Raw genomic sequence first — 27,399 nt, forward strand, 5'->3', positions numbered from 1 at the left:
ACTCCAGGTCCAACAACCACCCACCGTCCTTGCCCTCCAGGGAGGATGACATCAGCCATAGTCTGCAAGCTCTGTGGTGATTTTATGACTTTCTCAGTGGGACCACGGTGACTAACCAGCTTTTAGAMGCGCCTCTCCCTCTCTAGCTATCAGACAGTCACAGGCAGGCGAGAGAAATCCCAGCCTTTCACCTCGGTCAGCCGACTATCCCCGAGTGCCCAGGTTTGGGAGGATTTGCATCCTATTCCAGGCTCAGCTGCATGCTGCCAATTTAATGTTTGCTGCAATTATTCTCACGACAAGACATTTGAATCTACCGTCAATTAGCAAGGACAGAGTTCGACCTCACAGTCTGAAACATCAGTTTCCAATCTCCACCGTGCCAGTAAGCTGTCAATTTTAACAGTGTGAGAGTGGTCAAGAAAACAAACATCCTATTCTTTTATTAGCACCATATGGCTGTATTTTGACTAGACGCTAGCCTACAAGAAACTAAATACAGTGGAATTTCCAGAAAGTAATCTCTTTGTTTCATACGATGCTGCTGGCATTTCCCACTTTCACCATCTGCTAGAGAAGGACCAGTACTGCATACGCACGTGGGCGAGACGGCAAAGCCGGGCTAGCAGTTCTAACAGGCAAGCAGGGAGGTCATGCTGAGCGATGGCAGTCGGGACTTCACACAACAGCACTGCTGCTGCTCGAGGAGCACAAAGCCACTCCGCGAGACGCCGCTACGGCACAAGGACCACTCGCAGCTTGGTTTGCGACAAACACCTCGCCCCTCTTGAAGCTGTAAGTTGGAAGGTCCCTGAATTTGAGTCCTTCTCTACAGATCCTCACTGTTAAATATAGACTTGCACGCTAAAAACTGATAACCAAATAATATTTTTAAAGAATCAGACATTTTATTAATGTAGCTCAGTCATGTTACGTTTAATGTCATTTCTGTTAATTGTAAGCAACAAGCTACCTTTTAACTTCTGGCTTCTTTAGCTTTGATGACAGTTATACCCTGCAGCCATGGAATTAATCAATGAAGTTTTAATAAGGAGGATTGATTACTTCTTTGGTCTCTTTGACTATGTTTTTTTTTTTTTTCCAGAAAAGCTCCACTGACAAAACATCATAGAATAATAATTAATAGAGATCTCTCCCATCAGCCTGTTTTTAGCTGCCAAGCTYTCTTGCACAAAAGATGAGAATAACTGCAAACCTCACTGCCTTCAAGACAAAGGGATGTCACCAAAATAATAAACARAAATGTGATTATGGGGCACAGGCTTTCCTGCACAGGCACAAGCAAAGAGAAGTAATCATGTGGATTTAGTCATTCTGCTTATGTTCACACATCTTGGGCACAGGCACTCTAGCACCAATGGAGATAAAAAGACTGTTCATCTCACTACAATTTTTTTAAAAACACCTTTTTTTACCCAACTATGATTACAGTTGTCAGAAATTAAGACTTTTAAGATAACTTTTACATTGTCCTGTGAGTAAAATCTTGGAGGAAGGATGTATACATGTGGTCCACATTACTGCAAAGGCCACTTGGGGTAAAAATCTCGAAACCTTTTCAAGGATAGCCCCAAATCTATTTCTGTGAGTCACAGGCTGGTTTCCAGCAGCATTTTTTCCCCCCTGTGTTTCAAAGCAGATTACTTTTTTCCAGATGCTAGGAAGTGCACCTAAAGGTTACATATTTTGAGCCAAACTATTACTTTATAATGAATCTTTTCTTTCTTGGAATCTAATACGTGCTTTTGCTTCTGGGACTGAATTTTAACATTTAAACACTACATAGGACAGCCACAGATCTTAGAGCAGCACCACTTCCAAGCATCGGAGGGGACTCCAGCCGTGACCACCACCTTTCTCCAAGGGGAACAGATGGCCTGCTGCAAGGATCTGTGTTCTTGGGCACTTGCGATCACCCTCAGCATTATACAACTCAGAGAACGTCTGCAAAAAATCAGGGATTAGGACAACCTCTGGCACTTGTCCCAAGCAGTTAGCAAGCACACAYTAACATCGGTCCATTATTCTGAAATCTGAACCATGCCTCGTATCACAGTGCTTTGGGAAGGCAAAGAGTTAACACAYGCATCTAGGGTGTGCCCACAGCGAGAATACTCTAACCCTCATTCACCTCCTTTCTAGGAGTGCAGAAAGCCATTAAGAGAACAGTAGGAAACAGTATTTTCTGCCTGGTTGAGAGGAATACTTAGTTCACAGAAATCAAGAAGGGAGAGGAGGAAGTTGTTCTTTTTACCTGTTTACTCCTGTTCCTCTTTTAATGCCTTGCCACAAATGTGTCTCTTTTTACTTGCTGAATATTTTACCGGTTTAGACATATTTAGTGTAGGTCTGAATTCAGGAAAAATATACTCCTACTCCATCATTATAAACCATGCAACTGTCTAATTTTTAAAAAAAGATTCATATGTAACATATATTAATAGTACGATTCAAATCCAATATGCTTTAAACCTCAGAAATGTTGTGTCTGGCACTGAAACTGCTGCACATTTGTTCCTTATTACATATTATTCACAAAGTTTTGGGCACATCAAAGTCTATTAAAAAAAAATCTGTCAGAAAAGATTGCCATAATTGATTGATGAAGCAAACATGGCCAGAATTCAAAGCCAAAGTGTACAGATCACTATTTTCAATTACTGTAGAAGAGACAAGCAAATCTGTGAGTCTCTTGTGTCTAATAATGGGACTGCGATTTGCTGGTTCTGCAAGTTAAAGGACTGCAGCACTAACAGCAGCTCTCACCTCTACTCACTGCCCATTTTCACAAACTGTGTGGGAATGCAAAATATCCAAGAACTCCATTGACTGACCTGTCTGTCTCACTTGGTTGCAATGCCCAACAAACCCGAAAGAGCATGACTATACTGATCAGTTCTTTGTAGTTTTTGTAGCATCTTACTCCAGTCCTCCCAGCAGCCACACTCATCATTTGGTAGCTTTTCTGTTCTCAGCACCGTTTCCTCATTCTTCACTAAAGGGAAGCAAAACAAACGCTATTCCTCTTACCATCATACCTGCTTCTTCCATCTTTAACTTTTACATTAACTCTGGACTGAGCTGCCCACAGACCCAAGGAGGGCTGAGGGGGGACCCTTGACAGGATGCTTAAAAGTTAGGTCTAAAAATCAGAAGCRGAGCTAAACCAAAAGCATCTGTATAGAGGTACTTCGTGAGCACTGGAAAACACAAAAGGCTACCAGAAATAGCCAAAAACAGAAACTRTCTTATCACAGAAAGAAACCATGTGAGCAGTGGTCAAAAACTCAGCCTCAGCACAACAGTGAACGTGTTTCTGTGTTACTGCAGTAACTGCAGCAGGSAGTGGCCTGTCTTGTGTGTGGCATAGGTATTTTTTGTTTCGTTAATCCGAACTGATGTACTTTTATCTTGCGAAATRTGCAGGCAGGCAGCCCCATGGTCTCCACTGCTGCTGGTGCAAGGGTTTGCCCAATTGCAGCAGTGAGAACCGGTCCTTTACCCTTTGCCTCGCAGGCCCCTGTGAAAGCTTGCAGTGTGCGTGTCAATTCAGCTCTGATTCAGAAGGGCAACATCGCAGGAGCTTCCCTTCCGGCTCGTCTCCTGCTGTTCTCCTCCTCATTCCCCAAATACCTCTAGCAGGCATCACAGGCCAGGACACTCAAAAACCCCAACAGTCAGATAACACAGAGAAGCAAAAAAGGAAGGAGTGAGAAGAATGTTCCTTTTCCCTTTGAGGAGCCAAAAGAGAATTAAGAGTAACTTCCAAATTTACTAAGAAACTRTTAGTCAGAGATGGATATGAAAGATGTAGGTTTATTCACAACAGTGCTGTCATACTGACCCTTAGAAACCTKGAGGTGAGGGGCTAGGAGATACGGGAAGGTGCAGCAGACCGAAGATGTAAAATACTGGCCGGAGGGCTCTAGGGAAAAGAGCTGAAGATAAAGGGAAGAGACAAGCTGTAAAACAGAGAGAGGGAGAGAAAGGAGTAAGACAGAAAAGAAGCAAAGGTATTAAAAAATATCCCCCCACACCACCATGACATAGAAYGAACCACCACCGCAGGATTATAAGGGCACGATGAATTCTGGAACGAGAAGAGAGACTGAGGGCAGGTCTCCTGAGGCAGGTGCAAACAGACCGTGGATTTGCTGTGCTCCGAGCAGGCCAGACCTTAGGCAGCGCCAGTTAGGAGGTCTCCTAAGAGCTCCACCAGTGCTGACCACAGGCTCGTTCACCTGCCCCTCAGGAGGGTCCACCAGTGTAACGCTTAATGCTGAGCCCCAGCCAACAGAGCTGGGCAACTTCCTCAATGCCAGCTGCCTCAGGACAGTTTCAGTCACCATGAACTGCCATATGCTGGCACCGACGTCCTCTCTCTGTCCCAGTTTTCTGTTTCCACTCCCATGCTGCCATTTCTTTCTTAGTACCATCGTACGCATTCACGCAGGTAAGCAGCAAGTGGAGCCAGGCAAAATCGAACTTGAGTGGAGCAGGATTAAAGAGATGGGTTTAAATCCAGATCAGTTCTCTGGTCTAATTCACCACAAGAATATTCGTGCCAGCAGAGGCCTGGGCCTTAAAATGAGCATGAAAATGCAAAGCTCAAGGAAAGCAGAGCAAGACTTGCAAATGAAAATTCGCTCTTCACAACAGTGTAATAGATGCGAAATTTTAAAACAACGCAACAGACATTGTTCTACCTTTGCAAGGACTGTGGGGCACAGTAGAGTGCTTTCCAGGTCTTAGATATGGATCTCCTCCCCCAAGAAAACTGAGCTGAAAAAAAAAATCTATATGCAGAGTTGCCACTTCCATACCTGTGGTTCTGGCTCTATATTGATCCGGTAGGCTTGTGCCTTTCCATCTTCTAGAACAGGAGGTGACCAGGTCTTCCCTTCAGCTCTACAATAGGAAATTAAAGAAATTTAAATAGAAGGAAAAAAAATAACTTTTTTCTTTTCAAAAACAAATACCTTGGTATGAACTATAAACTGGAACACAGATGGATTTATACAAGTGCCCTTCAGCAAGAGGGCTTATGCCACCCTGCACAAATCAGTCTTGGCCCTTTCAACACAGGTCACAGGTAGAGCAAGCACCGAGATAGTTTCCATTCACAAATGCATCTTTGGTCCTGCCAAGCAGGAACTGGATACTGCCACTGCCCAAAGTTTCTATGTGCCTGAGCACTTTTTTCCACAGAGGTGTCTCAACATACAGCTGGGATTAGATCACTGACATACATCTGTTCTGTTCAACGCTTAGGGTAAATAGGATCTGCTTCTCCCATTTGCTGCTTTTGTCAGGCCTGCTCTTTGATTTTCCAGTGAATAGAAGGAACGGCAGGGGCCTACACAAGGTCTAACAGACATATACACAGGCATTTCTGGATACAGAGATCTAGAATTTTATCAGAGCTACTGAGAAAGTCTTGTCAAACTGAGACTAAAYTTATGCAACTTAAGCTAAAGCTCAGGATCATCTATGCTTCTTCCTTGCTGAGCTTGCAGACCCTAGAGAACCTGCAACAGATCAAATGCTATGTGGAACAGAGCAGCGCATTTGTTAATAAAAAGGCAAGATCGTTTTAGCTTTGGGAACACAAGAACTATTCCTGGAAGGAAAAAGAAGCCTTCCACTCGCCTACTGCATGCTGCTGCCTCTGAATGCACAAGACAGTGCATTTCTAAAAATCAAAAGGACTTTTGCTGAACAGAAGAGCATACTAGAAAACCAAAAAAAAATAAAAATAAATAAATAAAAATAAAAAAAAAAATCTCAAAATGAGAGAATCAGCCTCTGAGCTTTGCACTCCTCTAGTCCTGGAGTCAGGAAAAGTTTGTTCAGCTCCTGGCAAAAACAAAGCAATCTCAGGATTGCTTTGAGCCCTGCCTACCTAGAAAGCAACTGCTCCCTGCATCCTCTGCTTCCTGGGGGCTGCAACAGAACGGAGACCACTGGAGTTCAACCTTTGCTTGGGAGGCAGTGCTCAGCTACAAAAGCTCTCAGAGGACGTGCCCTTCTGCTAGAGGGACTGCCATCGCCCAAAGACATTTTCCTTGGCTCACACATTTCAACTGGAGGGAATCTGTTTCTCAACTGCATTGAGATAGAAGAGTGAAATCAAAAGCTCAAAACACAGAACACTAATTCTTCTGTTTAATCTCAGAACCTATGTRTATGCCACTTAAGGAAAATACGATGAGTTCTTGTTCTACCAGGCATAGGTCACTTGTCATGGCCAAGGATCCAYTCTTTGGACTCTGCCCCCTGCCACATACCACATTCAACTTTGGTTTAATTATCTGCAGACTCCAAGCTAGGGGCAGAAGAAGTAGCACAATTTTAACCCAGGAGTCTTTGGTACGAATTTCTACCTCCAATGTTTTGCATTTAAGACAGTCAACATATAAACGCTCACAAGTTAGGGTCTGGTTCAAAACCCATTAAAACTGAAGACTCCCACTGTGTTTAATGCACTTTGGACCTTGAAGATTTGTGCTTCTACTCTTCCAAAACATTATTTGCTACTACAGTCATGGCTTTTTCAACATGGAAGAACTCAGTTTATCAGAACAAGACATCTAGCTATGAAAAATATTTTTACTATAACTATTTGACTTCTGGCTAGATCTCTACTTTTTTAAATTTGCCTTTAATTTTTTTTTATTGGAATAAAGGAAACTGATCTTCCCAGAAATGGCACCACTTCTAATGAATCTAACTTGATTTTTGCCCTGATCTAGTGCTGTACATATTGCCTCCACATTAAGAATTTCTTCTGGAGTTCCAGAAGAATGAAGATGCCTAATTACATTGCCAGAGATCATTATTTCTCTACTTTCTCCTCTTGCACTGAATTAGTCTGATGTTTGTTCACACTGTCAAGGAGAGTCAGACAGCTACAACATCCYTGTTCTGATCTGCTCTGGAGATCTTGTGCCAAATACAGTTTAAAAGAATCCCTAAAGATTTCAATTTGCCAGTAAATAAGAAAGGAAAGATTCATAAAATGATCTTAATTCTAGAAGATTAAAATGATGAATAACAATAAATTCCCTCTGCATTAATCTAAGGCATTCAGTCATCAGTAATAGCCAACGCTTTCAGGTTAAAATTTCCCAGTTTGCCATTCCCCTGAAAGAGATAGCACTGCACCAGAAAACAGCTAGACTTGCTTTCCAAAATAATTAGAGACTTCTTCCCATTTTATGAAGAACATGGTCAGGTTTCAGCCAAGTTTACATGTAGAATCGCATTCATAGTTAGCATTTTTAATCATTAAACTCAAATGCCTTCTTTCAATACCAATTATTCAGACCTACCAAAAACTTTCATTTCAGTATAAGCAAGAGGCAGCCTTTTACTGCTTCCACCAAATGACAGTATAGCATGGCCTGAACAGAGCCAGAGTGACCTCAGCTACACAGCTTCCAGCTGAACTAYGCTAAAATCAAACTGATAATGGCAGGATTTAGGTTCTGGTTTGAATTTTTATAAGAAATCCTGCATGGCAGAGGAGACTGCAAAAAACCAATAGCCTTGACAAAGAAATAAACCAACATCACCTGAAGTTTGAGGAGCATGTAGACAAAGAGACTGCCTCCTCTCCACTCAAGCAGGCGAGCGCAAGGCAGTTGGAAGTAATTAAGAGGTCCTCTGCCTGAGAGTAAGAGTGTATGGGCAGTTGCTGCTGAAGAGCTGATGTTTCAAATTCACAACCTAATTTCTGATGTTTCAAATTCACAACCTAATTTATACACTGCAGTAACTCCGGCACACATGTGCAATCCTGGCAAGACAGGCAGACAGAGGGGTCTGCTGAATTCCCCCCATAGTAAGGGCTGACCAAGCTCTGGAGCTGCTGGGAAGGACTGCTGGGGCYAGCGCAGCCACCCCACACTTCCCCAAAAGCAGCATCGTGCCTACTGACATAAGCATGTCTTTGTGCTTAGGCAACAGCAAAAAATAATCACGCCTTCCTAACCTAACAGGCAAGAGATCAGACATTGCACTCAAGTATTCCAAGTAGCTTAATTTACACCTCAAGGATGAGGAAAGTGTTTTCAGATGTGTTGTATTCTGCTGTAGGGACATAAAGTCAGCTATGCAGAAATCATTATCTTGCATTAACAACGCTCTACTTTAATGGCTGCTAGGACAATACCAACAAAAAAACCTTACCTGGGTTAGCGTAAAGCCTTCAACATGTGGCTTTTTTGGGAACAGATCCATTAAGACAACTAACTAAAAAAAAATAAAGAAAACTGCAGACGCCTTTTATCCCACAATTTGTTTTCTAAAAGCTTTAGCGTCATTTTCAAAAAGATTGCTTGCATATGGACACATTTTACCAAAGTGTTTTTTCACCTGGTAATAATCTGGAAGTCTTGCTCTCTACATTTATAGAGCTACTTTTAAGTTGCAAGAATTCCCGGGTCTTACTGAATTTCCAATTTCTCCACCCCCTTATAAACTAACATTTAGTATTTGGGCAAAATGCCAGAGTGAACCTGGGCTGCCGCCATCCACATTTGTGCAGCAGAACAGGTGTGAGCAGGACAACAGCTGTTCAAAGCACCAAGGAACAACCATCTCACGGAGTTTCACCCCAGCCTGTTGAGTCACTCCTAGCAGTGATTGCTTTAGCTTACTGCCCATCCCCTGAGGACTATCCATCCCCAAAGACGTTACAGCTAAGGCAGCGATTGAAAAGGTGATCTTTATTACCCCGATAGGGACACCGGCCCTCCAGGACTGAACCAAGTCTACAAGCAGCTACAGCTGACGTTCRTAATTCCCCAGGATTATGAACTTCATAGTAGTAACTGGAAGGTGTTGGGACAGCCCCCGTAACACTTTCAGCCACTTTACAGGGGAGTTAAGGCTTTGCGTAACCGAGTGGACAGATGTCATGCTGAACTAACCTCAGCTGAATGCCCTGATGCATCAGACTCAGTTGGGGTATGCTAAGGAGTACCTGAAGTCAAGGTACTGAATTTCTTCTCCCTTCATGCTTCTTGGCTGAAACTATTCTTCTGTATCTGGGCTCTGGAAAGCTGAAAGGTTTTTTCTGCGTTAGTCCTTGAGGAGTTCCAAAGGGGAAGTTGTGATTCACTTTTTCAGTTGTACTTTTACTGGAAACTTGAGAACACACATTGTAATGCTTCCCATATTCCAGCAATATTACTGCAGTGCTTACAATAAATGTATGTACCTTCTCACCCTCATGAGCGGCCTGACAGAAACACGCATAGAACTGGGGGAATTGGGGGAGCGACTCAAAAGGAAATCGGCTGCATGAAGGTCTGGGGGCCTTTGGGGCTACATTTCCAGGATATTCATTACTRCCCTTCTCTTACTGAAGACTTAAAACCTCCAGAGAAACATCATCCCTGTGAAAAGAGCCAGTTTAAATACAAGAAACTTTGTAAACAAGTTCTCCAAACAGACTAAGTAGAGTTTTAAAGGTGGATTGGTTTGTGGTGGCCCTCTGCAAACTGCTTGTGTAACTAATGGAGTCAAGATTTGGTTATCAATCCCTGGGCAAGATGCGACCTGCAGTTGCGAGCAAATACAGTTCCGCATGTGGGGCAGCTGCTTCCCCTGTTCATTCAGTCTCAAGCAAATGTGACCAAATCTGAGCTGCTCTGCAGGCAAAACAGTGTCATTGCCATGTGTAAAAGAACCTGGAGATTTCCTGACTTGAACACGTTTGCTTCTTTCATTCCTGGAGCTGTACAGAGTAAAACAGAGTCCATCCCACTGCCCCGGAGCACAGCAGGGGTTTACATAGCCCCTAGTCAAAAAAGAGTTACCACCTCTGAAATAAGCTCCCAACAAAGTGCTCTTAACACAAATGCTTTCCTACCTACAAGAATACTCGGTTTAAGGGGAAAAAAAAAAAAAAAAGGAATAAAAATTAGTGATGCAAGTAGTACATTTGTTTTCTTAATGTAAAACCATGTAGATGTAAATACACACAAAGTTACCTCAGCACCCTTCAGCAAGTTCTRCTTAAAATCCTTTAGCAGTAATGGTCATTCATGGAAATATTGACAGAGATTTAGCCACTACAGCATGGAAACCATTACTGACTGTATTTATTAGCATTACCTTACTGTTTCCTCGACCTTCACCATCTCCATTTTCTCCTAGTTACACTGTGAATCCTGCCCAGCAGAGCCTGTGGCAGTTGTGCCCCCAGCACGGATGAAGGACTAACTGCACCACTGCTGTGGCATGCACACCACAGGAAAAGGCGAGGAATAGAATTTATTTCAGACAGAGAACCACAAAGCTGAGCCTTTGAGAACTTCTGCTTTGATAACCGCAGCCCGGGAACACTCGCACCGCGTTCTTTCCTCCCGAGAGCAATGCGAACGACGTGCAACAAAAATCCTTCCAGAAGCTTTAGGGCTTGTGCTGTCAGCTGCCTTTAGCAGGAAATAGGTGCACTCACACAGCAGTACTGGGGTTCTTTGCTCTACCTGGGCTGGACAGATGTTTTCCAGCATCCAGCCAGCTCTGGGCCCAGCAAAAAATCCCAGTATTATTACCAAATGAAAAGCCTACGATTGGATGGGCTCAGGAAAAACAGGATTTTTTTTTTTTTTTTTAAATCAAGCTCTCAAAACATGTGAATTCTTCTCTGTACATCATAGGAATATGAACACATTAACAGGAGAAGAGGAGGGGGAAAAAAAAGCACATTTCTTTCCTTATATGGAATTTCTTCACATGTATAACTTAACTGCACAACATGAAGAAGCACAAGCAAGGTTTACCACATGATAATCTTTATCCACACATTTACATTATTTTAAAAACTGAAGTCCCCGGCCTCCAGTCAAATAAATATATTTTGTGATTAAATACCAGGATCTCTGTAACACGTTTCCTCACATAGTAATTCACAGGAGCTCTTCACAACAGGAGTCTTCTTTAAACAGCTGCTGTATACCTGCCGTTTACTTYCCTTGCATACGTCAGTAAGAGAAGTGAGGCAGATATCACGCTACGTTGGCTTGAACTCAGATATGAAGATGACACCAGAACATACCAGCTGATTTATAATCACAGCATCCTAAACCATTCTGCTAAATCTTCATTAGTGCTATCAATTACTTTCTCCCACATAAACCAAGTGACATGCACTGCTGCTAGCTGTTCATACTAAGCCTACTTGAACTCCTGCCCTCGCATTTCAAAGCCTATAACCATGACCYGAATGCCTACCCCTTTTTATAGGAATGCCTAGGTAATTCCTCACACATTACATCAGTAACCACATAAGCATCAGTTATATAAATTGACTTCTTTCATGAGCAGATGAGGATTTTCCTCTGCTCCGTTTCTGAACAGTAAGGCTACTGTATTACTTTGCTTTCTACAGCACTGGTGTTCAAAAATGGCCCTGCACTTCAAAGGGCAGAACTCTGCCAGATGAAGTCAGTAACAAATTGCCTATTAACTGCAATGGGGACTGATGTAGATCCAATAAAGGCATTAGAGAACAGTGGTGAGGAGAAAGAGGGAGAGCTCCAGTCCAAGGGGACTCAAAGTCCTYGATAAAGGTGAAAGTAGAGATGGAAAAAACGTACTTTAATACAGACTAAGTGGAGCCAGCCTCAGAGACACAGTGTCGAGAGCACCCTGGACAACCCAGACTCTTGCAGGGGCCACAGGGAAGCCCTAACACACGAGACAGCTGCAACATCCCCTTCACAATGCAGTCTTCCCAACCAACATGAGCTCGGGGCACTATCCAGCTGCTTTGGGAAGGATGCAACATAACCCTGCATACTCCCAGCTGGCAGATGGCAAAAAGCTTCAGAGAAAACTTTCTGGCTCACCAAAACTCCCTGGCACAGATMGGCAGGTCTGGACAATGCTGCCAAGGACTTTCAGTGCTGTGTGTTAACAGAAACAGCTTAAGTGATACTACAAGTTCTCTTGTCCAGTGCCTGAGGTCATCTGTGTGCTCACTCTTCTCAAGCAAAAATCAGCTAAGCACAGCTCCAATCTAATTTTATGGTTGCTTTTATTTGAGGCATGATCGGATTTGAAATAACAAGTCTTCCCTAATAACCAGGGCTGTAGTACAGCCACAAGAGATGTTAATATTTAAAGCAGTTGGAAAGGCTTTATTTTAAGAAGATAGAGTAATATGTAAGCAAGAAAAGGACAAGCTGCACTGTTACTTCAGTTATCTTTGGGCCCCAAGTATATTGCATGCATTAGCCTGAAGGCCAGCTATGTTCCAGGACAAGAAAGGGTTGATCATGAAAAAGAAGAGATTGATTTTAAATGTTTAAGTGCATGGTTATGTGAAAATACACAACTGTAAAGAATTCAGACCTTATTTATCACGTCTGCAATTATTTTATTGCTAATCCTTTGTTACTGTTGCAAAATAAAGCAGTTTTTCATATCTAAGGTGATGACCATTTGGAGAACAGAACTCACAGGCTCTACTAAGCATTTTTTTTTTAATTTTAAATCATTGTTTGTTTTGCTATCAGTGCCTTCCAGACACTGCCTTCATCTTCATAAGTTATGTGAAAGATCAGATGCAAACAGCTGCTCTGAGCTCTGCATTTCTTTTGCACTTGTTCAGAGTTAAGTTCTTGCTACTGTATACCCAGAGGTGTCATCTATAGGTGCTGAAAGCTCTTATTGACTGAGTTCAACTTCAGGTATTTGATGTTCTGTAGAAGGGCATACAACCCACTTAATGAGGCTGCTTTAAATTTTCTGAGTACCTGTTTGATTTTCACTCCTGTGAAAACCCCCTCAACACCTCTCGATAGGATCCATTCACGTGCTTACCTTTGGAAATGCCCACTGAAATTAGCAGTCAACTTTTGGTGACCARGAGGCAGCTGATTAGTTCATATTATGGGGCACAGCTGAAGCAATCCAAGCACCTTTAAGAGATCACAATGCCAGATTTGACATTGTTTGCTGGTTACAGCAGTGAAGTTTGTTTCTCTCCTTGGACCACTCTTGTTTTGCTGGACTGGTTGTGAAACGAATGTTCCACCAATTTCCCAGGAGTTGTGTGCTGGAATTTTCATGCAACTACTCCAAATATTTTAGGAAACAATGCAGTTCCTTTCTGCCAACATAGCTTTGCTTTTTGTACCTCAGATCTTTTCTGCTGTCTCATAACTTAGTTTCTCTGTGGGTCATGCTGCCACAGATCCTACAATGACCAACTCCTTCCAGAATACAAYGTGGCTTCCTGTGCAGAAACCATGTCAAATGCACTCTCCAACAGCTGGCACATCTCCTTGGCTCACACAGCCATCGCGCCAAGTGATCCGAATGCCTGGCTTGCATTATGCTGTTTGGAGGTTAGATGTYTGTATTCCATTGGAAGCTCTTACACCTTTTTTCTTTTGTCTGCCCGACTACAAAACATTTTTCTCTCTTACCCAGTTGAGCAGCAGAACCTATCATCAAACTCACTGTAAGAGTTCTTCTGATAGACTAATTGAATGACAGACACACAGGCCCATTCCCAGCGCATCCACACAGCCAGGCCGCGCTACTGCCAAAGTCCAAATCATGACAGAAATCTCACTCGGTTATTTCCTCCCAAATATAGAGGGAAGATGCTGTCTGTACTGCACAGGAAAAAGTTTTAAACACTAATATTTTATTCTATGAATGAATGGTCAGTCATTCTACTTGTTTTCCCACCAGCGTGTCCACGTACCTCACATGGATTAATCCGATACATGGGGTAATCGGCATCTCCTCCCATCAGATTTAACAGGGTTGATTTGGGTGATCAACCCCTYCAAAAAAAATCCACAGAGTTCATGTAAGGATATCCAGGTCTGTTAATCTGCCCCTTTTCAACTGCACAACAATTCTCCTTTCCTGTTTTTCCCTTTTATGTTAYTCACCCACTCTGATTTTCCTACTGAACTTTCTAGTCAAGGGCATTTAATATATACAGCTGGAAAACAAAAACAATCTTGTTATGTATCTCAGTAATACATAATGTCAAGAGTTCATTGAGAAAGGGTACCAGATGGAAAAACCCCGACGAGAAGCAAAAGAATGAAAGCTCTTCGCCAAGAGCGCCATTGGCCTGCTATCTGACCGTGCTGCCCWGCAGCATGCTCAGGACTTGATCTGTACGGAGCCTCATTTGGTAAAATATAACTAACACTAGATCTTGCAAGTTTTCTGTAAAGCCACACAACAAATAACCCCTTTATTTCAAACATATTTYGCAGACAAACCACACTTATTTTTAAATAATGCCCTCTTGTTGAGTTGCAAAATATATTTTATCAAAGAAGGCATAAATCAAGGACACTACTTTGAAAAAAGCCACCTGACTGACAAATAATAAGTCATTGCTCTGCACAGACAAGCTCTTTCAGAGTCWGGTTTGCTAGCAGGTTTTAGAAGTGAGCAGCAGTTCTTAGCAATTGCTAGACATTCACACAAAACAACCAAACACCACCCCTCCGAGACTGTTCTCTCACTAAGGCAAGCTCACTCCTTTCTTAGAAAGGCAGATCCTAAAACTGTGACTCATTTTCACTGAGGTAGCAGCCCTGGACATGCTTTCAGCAATGATTAATGATTGGGCAGAATCATCTGGAATTCAACAGGTCACCTGGGAACAAGGAGAGAAATCCAAGAGCCGTGTCACCAAACACTCAGTTGGGCCAAACTAAAAATAGATCTAATAAAGTGTTAGTGGAGTGTCAGCTTTTCTTATTGAAAAAAAAGAAAACCTACTCAGTTTTTCCTATCAAGAGAAAGGCCACACTTTGGCCTGACAGCATACTCTCAAGGCATTGCCTAGATATATCTACTTGCTAAAGAGCCAACAGAACCAGCTGCAAGATCACATTCCTGAGCTAAACCACCACATACGAAACAGCTCCTCCTCTCAAACTGCTGCCTACATCTGTTTTGCAAAAGCCCGGGGATTTTTTTTTCTGATTATAGGCTACCAGAGCTTTTGAAGCCTTCACAAACGCAGAAGTTTCAAAGACCGACAAAATCATTACAATCTTGTTTGCTTTCCTGATTAGAGAAGTCCATACAACCTCACCCACTAATCCTGCGTTGCCACAAATCTGCAGTTCGTTACCAGCAACATCTGCAGCAGAAAATCCATCACCCCTCTAGATACACTGGTAAGTCCCAAAGTTAAAAATACTCATCTCTGCAGGTATAGTTTAACAAATTCAACCTGAAGCCACAAGGCCTTCCTATGCCTTTATCTACCTAGAGCCTTCACTATGTAGAGTCATCAAAATCTTCTTTCCATTCAGCAGCTTCCAGACCACAGCTAGGTCATTAAGTAACATTTCCTTCCCTTAGGCAAACTAAACAGATCTTTCTCAACTCCCACCAATGCACCTACTCAAAGTCCTACAAGATCTTTGTGAACAGGGAAATACTGTTTTGTGGGAGAACACAGCTATACTGGGTGTGATATAAACAYATTTCTTCTCTGCACTATGGTCAAGACAAAATTCCTTTTCTACAAGTAGAGCAACCCACTTTCACTGAGATACCATTAACATGGAGCACACTAACATTAGCTACAGCCACAAGCGTGATCAAAGCTACTGCCAGCAAGATTCTAGCACCACCTCTTTTTTAAAASAAGATTAGATCAAAACCAGCATAAAACTGCGTGAGAAAGCTGTCCACATCCCACATGCTTCCCACTGACGTTCTTCGGTATCAGTATGAATATCTTTGACCACACAGCTACGTGAGACCATCAGATAACCTTGCCAGCATTTACTGTGCTATGAGGGCAGAACACAGAACTGGGATATAAGGCTTTCATGCATGCAAATCTGGATGAAARGAAAGAAGGGGGGGAATCACCTACTTATTTCTATGGATACAGCTGAACCCCAGGCAAGCAGGACTAAACAGCACTTGAAACAGCTTCTGAACCACTGCAGTTTCAGCACAGTACATTAAAATATAATAAAAATAAACTCTTTACATTAATATGCCAGAATAAATAAAGTTCAGAAACCACTAAGTTATTCTGTTTGACAGAAGTTGCTATCTTGGGACAGTTAGAGCAGACAACTGCATGCGATAACATCTTCAACTGTCTGATTTTAACTTGCTGCTACATGTGATTTAGTGGACCATTGCCTAACCCTGACTCTGATCCGCTGAGTGACCTTGGGCAATATCCTCCTCATCATCATCTTTTTCAGCTATCAGGCAGGCTTAGTGATGGATAAAAAGGCCTTCAGGTCATGAATAAAAAACYCTATAGATTTTTTTTATTATTATAGTCTTTAGTCATATCTGGCACTTCCTGCACCAGGCATAGACAAAACTGGTTTCTGATTCCATCAAGCTTGTTTTAGAGCTGTTTGAGTACAATTTTGTTCATCACTATCATTACTGAAATATTGAATGTTAGTCACTGGTTCAACTCTGGATCTGGCTCTACAAATAGAAAGTCATCTTTTCATTGCTGTGATGACCAAGTCTCCATTCACCATTCATCAAAAATTTATCTTTCAAATATAAATACTTAAGTACTGAATAACTTGAATATTACAAAATGACACTAGACATACTTTTAAATTTGTAGAATTTCAATGTTAGGGAAAAAGGAAGCCTGGACGGTCTGGTCTAAGTCAATGAACAGACACTGATCAGTAACAGTGTCTGAAGTGGAGTGAAAAAATGGGAATTCAACCCATAGGAAATTCACATGGTAAAAAAACTCCCATATACCAGAATGAAACCTCAATTCCAAGTCTGCTGCACTTCAAGTGGAAGTTGTTTTCAGCAAAACTTCATTTCAACTCATTATGTATATGTTTCATTGTCAGCTACCTCTACTCTCAGGAGCTTATCAACACCTTCTCATCTTCTTTATTTCACAAAAAGATTTCCACCTCCTCCTTCTCCTCCACTTTCAAAAGACCAAAGGGAATTCTATTAGCCTGGGGAGAGAGACCTGGACAGGCTGGAAAGCTGGCTGAAGAACCTAATGAAGTTCAAAGGCAAGTGCAAGGTCTGGCACCTAGGGAGGAATAACTCCATGCACCAGGACAGACTGGGGGCTGACCTGCTAGAAAGCAGCTCTGCTAAGGACCCGGGAGTGCTGGTGAACATGCTGACCGTAAGCCAGCAATGTGCCCTTGTGGCCAAGAAGGCCAATGGTATCCTGGGGTGCATTAGGAAGAGTGTTGCCAGCAGGYYSAGGRAGGTGATCCTGCCCCTCTACTCAGCCCCGGGKAGGYCTCATYKCGAGTACTGYGTCCAGTTCTGGGCTCCCCAGGACAAGAGAGACATGGAGCTACTGGAGAGAGTCCAGCATAGGGYTACRAAGATGATCAGAGGACTGAAGCATCTCTCCTAYGAGGAAAGGCTGAGAGCTGGGCATCAGCCTGGAGAAGAAAAGGCTTAGGGGGAAATCTTATTAATGTCTACAAAAATCTTAMGGGAGAATGTCAAGAGGATGAGGCCAGATTCTTTTTAGTGGTGCCTAGCAACAGGACAAGAGGCAACAGGCACAARCAACCGCAGGAAGTTCCACCTGAATATGAGGAGGAACTTCTTTCCTGTAAGAGTGACAGAGCACCAGAACAGGTTGCCCAGAGAGGCTGGGGAGTCTCCTTCTCTGGAGATCTTCAAAATCTGCCTGGACGTGTGCCTGTCTAACATGCTCTAGGTAACCCTGCCTGAGCATAGGGGTTTGACTAGATGATCTCCAGAGGTCCCTGCCAACCTCAACCGCTCTGTGATTCTGTGGGGAGAGACAGATTAGAAAGGAATCTTGTTTTATCTACACTTGTCAAAAACCCCATTTGAGGCAAAAGACTCCTTAAAAGCTAAAGGAAAGCCAAGAAAGAGGATGGTTCTGCTATGTGAAACTGTTTCAAAGATTTTGGTGGTGGTGGTGTTCTTTCTTCTAATGAAAAAGCTACTCAGTTCCTAAAACACAGTCTGAGCTCAAAAGGCCTCTACTTAGGTCAGGCATTTCAGACACTGAAGTGTCACGAAACACTAAGAATCAGATCAGACTTTTGCTTCAGTTGTGACAGTTTACCTTCCACATTGGAATAGGGCCTTGTGCAACTATGGTCTCAAATTAATTTTCTGGTCAGAAAGCTAAATATTCTTTAAAGGAAGTATAAACAGTAAGTGACAGCTCTTTATAGCAGGAAATGCCTTTTTAATCTGAAGTGGAAAACTGTATAAACTTATTTAAGCCTATTACAGATAATACAAATCATTTATGCACCTTATAAGGAACACTCATTTTGACTGAGCAATTAATTTGTGACTTGTATTAGAACACTTTAGTTATAGGATTATTTCTTACAGAAAGCAAACCAAATATGTTCATACAAACTTTTGCTTTGCTTTCAAATATTCTAGAAAAGTGTGAATACTTGGCAGCACCTTCAAATGTATATTCCCTGAAGAGAGATATTCAGGAAAACGACAGATGGAAATTAACAGAATGGGAAGCTTCTCCAAATGAAGACTTAGTGCTTCTCTTGCTCAARCCTACAAGAATTCCATCAATTTGAAGGATATGATCCAACCTACAGCCAGCAGCAGCCTTACAAGYTGTGAATGAGTATCCAAACAGAAAACTAAACTGGACCTGCTTATTCTATCAGTGTTTAAAAAAATAATTTTGTTGTGTTGATTTTAAAGAAACATAGAACACTTACATAAACCACTGGGATGTATCCAAAAGTGAATCTAATGACACTTTTACTATGGGGCCAGCTGCAAGCCTTCTGAAGAATCATCAGGCAAAGCTGATATGATAGTACATAAAAAAAATTTTTTTAAGTGCCAACAGAGTCTCATTCCAGCATCTTTCCCTTTGAAGAAGCATGTGCAAAAACTATTGCCAAAGCAGCATTATCTGCTCTCCATGGGAAAGGAAAGCTTAACTTTACTGTATGTGATCACAGTAGGAGTGGCATCTGAAATGCTCCATTAGGAATTCCTTTCTCCTCTTCCCTAGCCAGAAGGATACATGCTACAATGCAGAGATTCAGGGAAAAACAGAAAGATAATYCACATTACACTCTTGCAGAAGAATTTATCTAGGCCTTAGCTGACTAACACAGACAGTATCTGAACTGATTAAAGAGTAAAATGTTAAACRACGATGCATAGTCACCTACCTGTTCACAGAGAGAAGTAGCTGGTCCATGCACGCTTTGATCTTGTTTTGTGCTTCTAGGTGTGTCATGTTGTCTGTGCTCTCTCCATTAATTGACAGAATAATATCTCCTGGGCATAGGTTTGCCATGGCTGCCTTACTTCCAGGGTTAATCTATGCAGGGAAAAAATAAGTTATTTAAAKGAACGTTCAGTCTAAAAAGAGATATGCTTCTTGGAACAAGAAGCAGATAACCATTCGTTCTATCTATGAAGAAAACTGATGCATTTTGCATGTGCAGACGATGTTATCACAGCTTGGATATCACAGCTAGTGTCCTTGGGATCAGCCTCAGTTTTCTGAAGGCCATATTCAACAGTAATGACATTAGGTGCTGGCTCTCAGTTAACAAAAACTTCTGTCAACCTCAGACTATATGTCATCAAATCCTCTCTTCATATTTGATCTTTTGCTCAAAAAAAGAAATACCCTCTTTAAAGAAAGTTAGACCCTTGATTCTTTTGACTCATTTGTCTTGCAGGCTTTAAAACATGCTTTGAGACCCCATCCTTATAGAGCACAGTAAACCCTATTTTTTTTTCTGGAGAAGTGCACGATTTAAACATGACAGCTCATCCTAACTCCYTCCTGTGGAGATGCTATATCCCACGCCAGTTTTCCCTGACCATCATTTAAATTATTTGTTTTATTCTAACTTTGCATGGAACATCAGGTTGTTCATTAAGTCTCTACAACTCTTTCCTACTGTTTTTGTAGGAATGCCAAAARCCTTCAAAAAAATCATAGCTACTTTCCTGTGGAACTAATGACAGGTCCAACCATTTGTGGTTGGACATAAGGCCAATCCTGCAGCCCATAACAGAGTTTCTTTGAAATGAACATTTCATTACATTAGTTTTTAATTTTTGCAATGGTAATGCAAAATGTTGCAATATATAAACAGAAGAGGTAAGTATGTATCTAATTGTTTAAAATCTTAATATCTACATGTTTGTCCTTGAATTTCTTCTTCAGTCATTCAGATTATCTGTTAATGCTCTGATAACCAACCATATAGTTTATCAAATGAGAAAGTGCAGTGTGCCTGATGTTGCAGATATTCATATCTCATTGCACTTAAAATATGATGGTGCCTTTATTTATATTAGTATAATCCTTTGTTTCAGGAGATGGGTCACTGCTTCATCAGCTCTTGCACAACTACTGAAGCACATCCTTTGATGAGCAGCCCAGGAGGAGAAGACAGCTGCTTTCGGAGAGACACAAGAGATTTTGCCCCTCATCCTCCTGTACGTTATGATTAATCACCAAATTACASCCTATCAGGTCTCTTGGCAGTGGCATTTTCTCACGGGGGAGGGTGCAGGGGAGACATGGACCAAAGCCAAATCAAAAATACCAGTTTATTTTCACTTTCTACTATGCCAAAAGCTGTGGATTGCGTGCAACCTAAAGTTACATAAACTTGCCTTATCTGGCATGGATGGCACGTTATGAGCCAGTTGCTACAGAATTACTCTGCCAATTAAAAAAAATCAACAAAACAAAAAACCCTCAGATTTGTAAGATGCCTATGTTTAGTTTCAGAATAAAATTAACAATCATTCTGTGATATAATGCAGAGTCAGATTTGGAGGAAGAACACAACTCAAAAACCAGAATCACTGCTCTCTTCTCCACCGCCCTCAGTGCACAACTCTGCCAGGCACATGGAGGTAACCAGATGTTAGCAAACGCAGTAYACAATTTTGCAAACAGTTTGAGACTAAATTCCAGTCATCTGTCTCATGACGCCAATAAGCCCACATAACCCATGTGACATTATTARAGAGATGGTCTTTTTAAAAGAGAGAGGCATGCACTTGTCTGTTTTCATCTCGATCTGATTTTTTCAGTTGTTTTCGCAGGGAGTTTGAAGCYGACCTAGCCTTACCACCACCCAGAGCCCTCTGGAACCACCCAGAGCTCCTCCTAGGAAGGAGGCTGGTGAGACAGCGAGCGAGGAGGGCAGGCAGCCACGGCCTGCAGCAGGTCGCCATCAGGACGCTCCTTCCGCAAGAGCGGCCGCAGATACCGCGGGAGCGTGAACCCAAAGGTGTTGGAGGCGCCCCAAACTGCTTTTTGTATTTAAGCAGAACYGGCAGCCTGAATTAAGCCTTTTGTTGCATTGTCAGCGCAAATCACCGTTTGCTCTTTGCTYTTCAATAGTTTCAGCTCGGCTGTTTTGCTCTGAAGAAGCCGCCGGGCTCCGTCCGTGCCCTGCGCGCAGGCTGCCCTCTGACTCAGCCCAGAACAAACTGCAGCAGGTATTTCTTAACACACCACCTACATCAGCCGTGGAGCTCTCACAGAGAGCTCTGAACACTTTTTTTGTTTCAACACAGATTCAAACAAAACAACGTAACAGACATTCRTGTCAGGAAAACAAAATATCTCCACACACCTACCCCCTCTTYCATACTGCGCTAGGTGCCCACCGCTCCACCAGTGCTGCCAACAGCAGCTGCCGGAGCAGCAGACCCGCGGTTTGACCTGCTACAGCTGTATCTCATTCTGCAGCGTCCATTCAACGCAGTCTAGATGGACGACGTGTTCTCCTCACTGCACTGATCTTAACCAGATCTCAACTTCCTTGGAGAATAAGTTATTCATAAATGGGCCTCTTAGCTGTTTCCTATTTTCAGTAACTGGTTTATTTCAAGTTATTTTGGCAATATCTTCACACTAGGATTTTATGCTCTCCATGGAAGTGACCGAGGGCTTGAAATGAAATTACACTTTAAGATCTCATGAGTTTGAGATACATCAGTGTTATGTTGGCTTTAGAATCAGTAATACACATCAAGCCCAAAGTTTGTACTTGTTAGTGAATAACATTTAAAAAACTTCAAGTCAAGTTCTCCTAACTTACAGCAGTACAATGTCGTCAACACCAAACAAGCCACAGGGAAGCCCAAGCTACTAAGAGTCCGTGGGACACCAGCCTTGGTCCAGGATCGCATCCGAGTCCTGAAGCACAGGCTCTCGGGCAAGGGCAGCATTCTGCCTGCTTTCTTGCATAGAGTCCATGCGAAAAGCCTATGCAAAACCAGGATCCCCGGAAGAATGAAGATGCATCTGATTGTAACGGAGTATATACTTGGAGTGAAACATTTAAGTAAGATGACAAGTATGCAAGAAAGGAACAGGAGGGATCTGGGCATCTCAAGTACCTATTGACAACTATCAGCAGCAGCAATCAGTTCCAGCCATAAAGCTCCAAATTCTTCAACAGCCAGTTTGCTTTATAAATTCTAGCTACCACCAACTGAATTATATTATTACAAAAATAATTTCCATGTTCAAGTGACAAACCTTGTATTCTGTATGTTAAGCTTAGCCCTGGAGAACTTCAGCTGTCCACAAGCAATGTGTACCATAACTATCTGTATTGCACGCTGACGTGATGCCTCTACAGGGTGGTGGAATTAAAGCCCAGTAGTGAAAAGAGGTTTTGGCACACAGCTTTTAACAGAGGCACTGACTCATGCCTCCATCCAGAGAGAGCTACAGTTTGCTGTGACTGGTAACCAGAGTATGTGTGATGTGAAGGAAGTATGTGCAAGTTTGAGAATAACTAGATATATTAAGTTGAAAACACTGCAAAAAGTCTGCACAGGGTCAATGAAGTTCTGCATTCTTGAAATGGAGCCTGCACCATTTTCAAAGGAATTCATATTTAAGGATGGGCTGGCCTTAATAAAAAGAGTAATAGAACTTTTTCTTTAAATAAAAGAACAGTGCTAAGAACAAACTGTTTCAAAGTTAAGGCTGAATGAACGTTAAAGTAAGTTCTATGGGTACATAACTTGAGCTAGTGCGAGTGGTTTTCAGTAGAACTAGGACAGGTCATGTCAGAGCCTGTCTCATCACTTCCACGTTGCTTTCCTGCAGGCAACGCAGAGTGCTCTGAGATGACGCAAGCCCTAACTCACCTGTTATGTTCCTGATGCCATAAGAAGTGAATACAGGTTCTTTCCTCAGAGATGCCAGCCACATCCCATTTGTGCTGTCTTAGCTTGTCCATACTGGAAGTCTACCAGGATTTGGGCTATTCGTATGCTTTTTCCTACAGTGATGAGCTCAAGAACGGCATTTGCATGCCAGCTCCTCGCTATCACAGTCCCTTCACATCCTACTAAAACCACTGTGGCTACAGGGTGCCACATGACTCTTCGTATCTTAGGACCAGAGCAAAACCCTGTTGGCGAACCACCCAAGTAGTGAAGTAATTACAGCACTTTCACCTTGCTTTATTACTAGCTGTTGTGCCATCTTACTCCTGTATCTGTTTAAATTCCCCAAAGCAATTTTATGTTCCCTATTCTACTCAGTATTTCTATCATTCTACCTATCAGTTAGTTCCCATTTGCATCTTTGTAATTTTAAGAAATTTAGTGAGACTGCTTGTGTTTTACAAAGCAGTTAAGACAGAAAAACAAATCTTTTTTTCTTATTGTCACATGAAGAAAAGTCCAACTATCAGATTTTCACTAACTTGCTTTTTTGTATAACAATAATGAAATATCTTACAACGCACCTATTTGGAAACAGCATAGGATAAATATGGTAAGCACTACCATATGTATACCAGCGACTCTTCAGAGATCACGGAGCCTCGGATTCATGGCATTCAGTGCTATGCCACACAGCCTCCTAAAGCCTCCTCTATTTGTACCACAGTGGCGATATTTTCTCAGTACCCGTTCAGAGCAGTCAGGTAGATGGCACTTAGCACCAAATCCACAGTAAATACTATGGGCTTAATTAAAAAACAACAAAAGAAAGCTTTTAAATAACTTGTACTGATGTCTCCCCAAAGATTTTTCTTTTTCAAGTAGAAAAGTATCCAGCCTCATTCAAAAGCTCTCCAAACTGCCAAAGCCATCAGTAATAATCTGACATGACAGTGAACCTAACACCGATGTGAATACCAGGCCATCAGTTAACTCACAGTCCAATGTGCTGCTAGGTATTGCTGCCCTCCATTAATATTCTTCCACCAACGTTAACCCAAAGCCAAGTGACGCAGACTTGGGGTGAAGTTGCAAAAGACAGTGTAGCCAATCTAACAGCTTGCCCAGGAGAGAGGAGAGGACCTCCTCTCTGCATCTTCCCCACTCCTGGCTACACGCTCCAGCCTCCTCCCTTGTGTCAGTTCTGGAGCTCACTAGATGTTTTCAAGACTTGGCTGCAATTCAGCAGAAGAAAAGAATGGCTGTCAGCGAGTCAAACTGACTCGGTAACGGGTCCGATCAGTGTAAGAGCTGGCACCTGGGTAAGTATGGRCTTAGCTGGTGGTAAACTTTTCATGAGATAATTAGGCAGATTCAACATGGTCATTTGYGTCGGATACCCCATACTCATCACATAATCACTTCTGCATCTTTAGAAGGAAGGAACTGGAAGAGCCTGAAATATTGCAGGACCAATCGTATGCACKGGGGAGTTCACTGCACACGTGTTTTCACAGCTCATTTTATCGCCATACAAGAGCACTCATGTGTACTCTTCCCGAGGTCATCAAGCATAGCACGGCTGTCTGCACTGGGAACTCAGTTGTAAACATGTGTCATTTTTAGTGCTCTCCCAGAATTAAATAATGACAAGAGAACAATACTCTGCATTTAACTCCTCTACAATATAAACAGTTGCTCCTTTGTTTCTATCAAAAATTGCAGATGTGTAAAAAAGATTATAAACAGAAAATATTAAAAGAAACAAAAAATGTGCATAGCTAACAATTTTGTAACAAAAGGGCATATGGAAATCTACCGAGCGCGTATTCACTGAAAGTAGCTCCATGCTCTCAAGAGAGCAGAAAGCAGATTCTCCACGCACAGACAGCATTTTATGGAGCAGGCCTTGTTCTGGAATTCAGTGCAGTAGGAAGCCAGAATCCGCTGCTTTAGTCATATTTTAAAAAGCATATGCCTCCAGTCTCCTCAGGACAGGTCTCATTTGTGGTACCACTGTACATTCCACTGTGCTCTTAAAAAACACCAAACAAGAGGGGAAAAAAAAAAAAAAAAAAAAGCACGCACACACATTACAGGTCCAATATGAGTCTCCGCCTCAATCCTTTAACACTATTCCAGAACTTTAAAGAAACAGATTCCACTAAACATCCCTTCTCCCCGCACTCTGCCTTCTCCTTTACTATGGGAGATATAGCCACAGCACTGAAAGAGTTACAGAGAAGCTGAGGCTAAGGGACCCCCCCTCAAGACCTTCTCCCCTCAAATAAGAGGCATCCTTCAAAGCCTGCTACGGTTTAGACTCGCCACGCAGACTCCACCTCCTCCATGCGTGCTTGCCTCYAGGGTGGTCTATCCTGACATGGAGCCACCACAGAACTTGAGAAATCTCCTTGGAAAACTGTGACTGGCAGGGCCCGGCACCCCAGCTATCCCAACCAGCTGCCCCAACGCGGGCCATCACTCAGAAAGCAGAAGGCCATCCTTAACCTCGCACATACTGGGGAAAGGGCATAAAAGGTCCATCTGGGGCAAAACTGCTTCTGAATTGAGATCTCTAGAACTGGGCCAATACCAAAAGCTGAAACAATACCTGAACGAAAACTTAACCGACAGGAGCAACAAAAGGAATCAAGCTAATGTAATAAATTAAGGAAATCGCCACAAAATTTTTCATTCATCAAAATGCACACTCCTATACCAGCCTACACAGACCTCATCACTTTGTGCTCTCCATCAATGGTACTTTGTCACAGGGAAGTCAGAGGCATTTTCTGTTCTGCAGGCACGATCAAAAGCTCCTGATTAAAGCCTTTGAGAGGCTTTCAAGATAGTGCGACAAAATTCTCAGCTTCAAACAAAGAAACCTTGTTCCAGTATCAGGCAGCACGCTGCAAGGCAGCAGATGCTCTTACAGTAGCAATATCTTTTAGAACAGGAAGAACCAAGAATTGAAGTACTAACTAATGAAGATAAATTCCCCAAATGCTTTAAACAGCCTTTCCAGGGTTTCTATTTAAAGCATTATTCCTTGACCTAACACGTTCCTCACAAATCCCCTTGCACTTCTCCAACTGCTCATACAAAAGTTCAGTGCATCAACATATTGCTTAGGTATGCTATGTAACACAGCAAATAAAAAGCACTCTTTGTGTAACATGAATTCATTTAACTACCAAAGAAAACAAGGAAAAAAAAGAAACTTAAGAAGAAAAAAGGGAAAGAATCAGACTATCAATACTGTAAAAGGCAAACACATGAAAATCATTTTGAAGCCAAAAATGATTTTCCACTGATGGATCCAAATCAGAATTTAGAATCAAGTTTGTACATGAAAATTTCTGTGCAAAGAAAAAGCTGAGATGAAACCCAATGGATACAAATTTTAAAACAACCAATGACACGAGAACCTGAAGTTGAAACCCTGAGCACAAACTTTAAAGTGCTGGTCAAGACAGACACGGGCCATTCAGACACCCAGAGTCCTTCAAGTCTGGCTCATTTTGCAAAAAGCTTCCATCACCCCAGCCCAAGGGTAAGCAGAACTCCACTCAAGGCCAGGCAGCACTAGGAAGTGTCAGTAAGTGTAAATACTATTAAATGCYACCCTGCTTCTCTTCTGTCTCTCCTGTTCTTATTCAGTGGAGATTTCTCCTGATTCCTCCTTGGAAGGACAAGCTGTGGACACACTTCTCTACAACGACTGACTATCCTAACCACTGCAGCTGCCATTATGTAAAGTTACTTCATATTTGTATTTGTTACCATTGCTCTCTTGGTTGGCAATGTACGGATGAGAGCGTCAGCCCCAAGGGTATGTCAGTGAAGACTCAACATAGGTGTCCTTGGGCACCTTGGACACTACCTGCCATTCAGCACACCAGCTGCAGACGGATCAAAAAAGTCTTATGACCATAATAAGCTAGTCTTCATCAGGTTTAGTAGTTAACTCTACCRACAAGTCTCCCCTTCTCAGACCATCACACAGCTACTTCTTGGGTTGTAAACAGCAGGTATTCCTACAAGTTTGTTGCTAGAAATCCCCAGAAGCTGTTTGGCTCATTCCATTTTACAGCACTGGCTTTCTCAGCCAAGGTAGGTTATCATTTCCWTTACTATCAAAATCAGAGTGGTGACAGCTATATCTTTAAACACAAGAAATTCTTCAAATACAAGAAGTTT

General features: G+C 42.2%; 1 protein-coding gene across 1 annotated transcript in view; it reads right to left on the minus strand.

Moving 5' to 3' along the window:
• The window catches only part of PDLIM4 (PDZ and LIM domain 4), a 64,821-nt gene that overhangs the window by 30,310 nt on the left and 7,112 nt on the right, over window positions 1-27,399 (minus strand). The window contains exons 2-3 of the mRNA XM_085312762.1: window positions 19,203-19,354; window positions 4,845-4,929 (exon numbers count right to left, since the gene is read on the minus strand). Coding sequence (XP_085168888.1) covers window positions 4,845-4,929; window positions 19,203-19,354 — 237 coding nt within the window. The remainder of the gene's footprint in view (window positions 1-4,844; window positions 4,930-19,202; window positions 19,355-27,399) is intronic.

Source organism: Rhea americana, unplaced genomic scaffold (assembly GCF_003343005.1).
Source record: "Rhea americana isolate MKP2758 unplaced genomic scaffold, rheAme1 scaffold_37, whole genome shotgun sequence".
NCBI classification, from domain to species: domain Eukaryota; kingdom Metazoa; phylum Chordata; class Aves; order Rheiformes; family Rheidae; genus Rhea; species Rhea americana.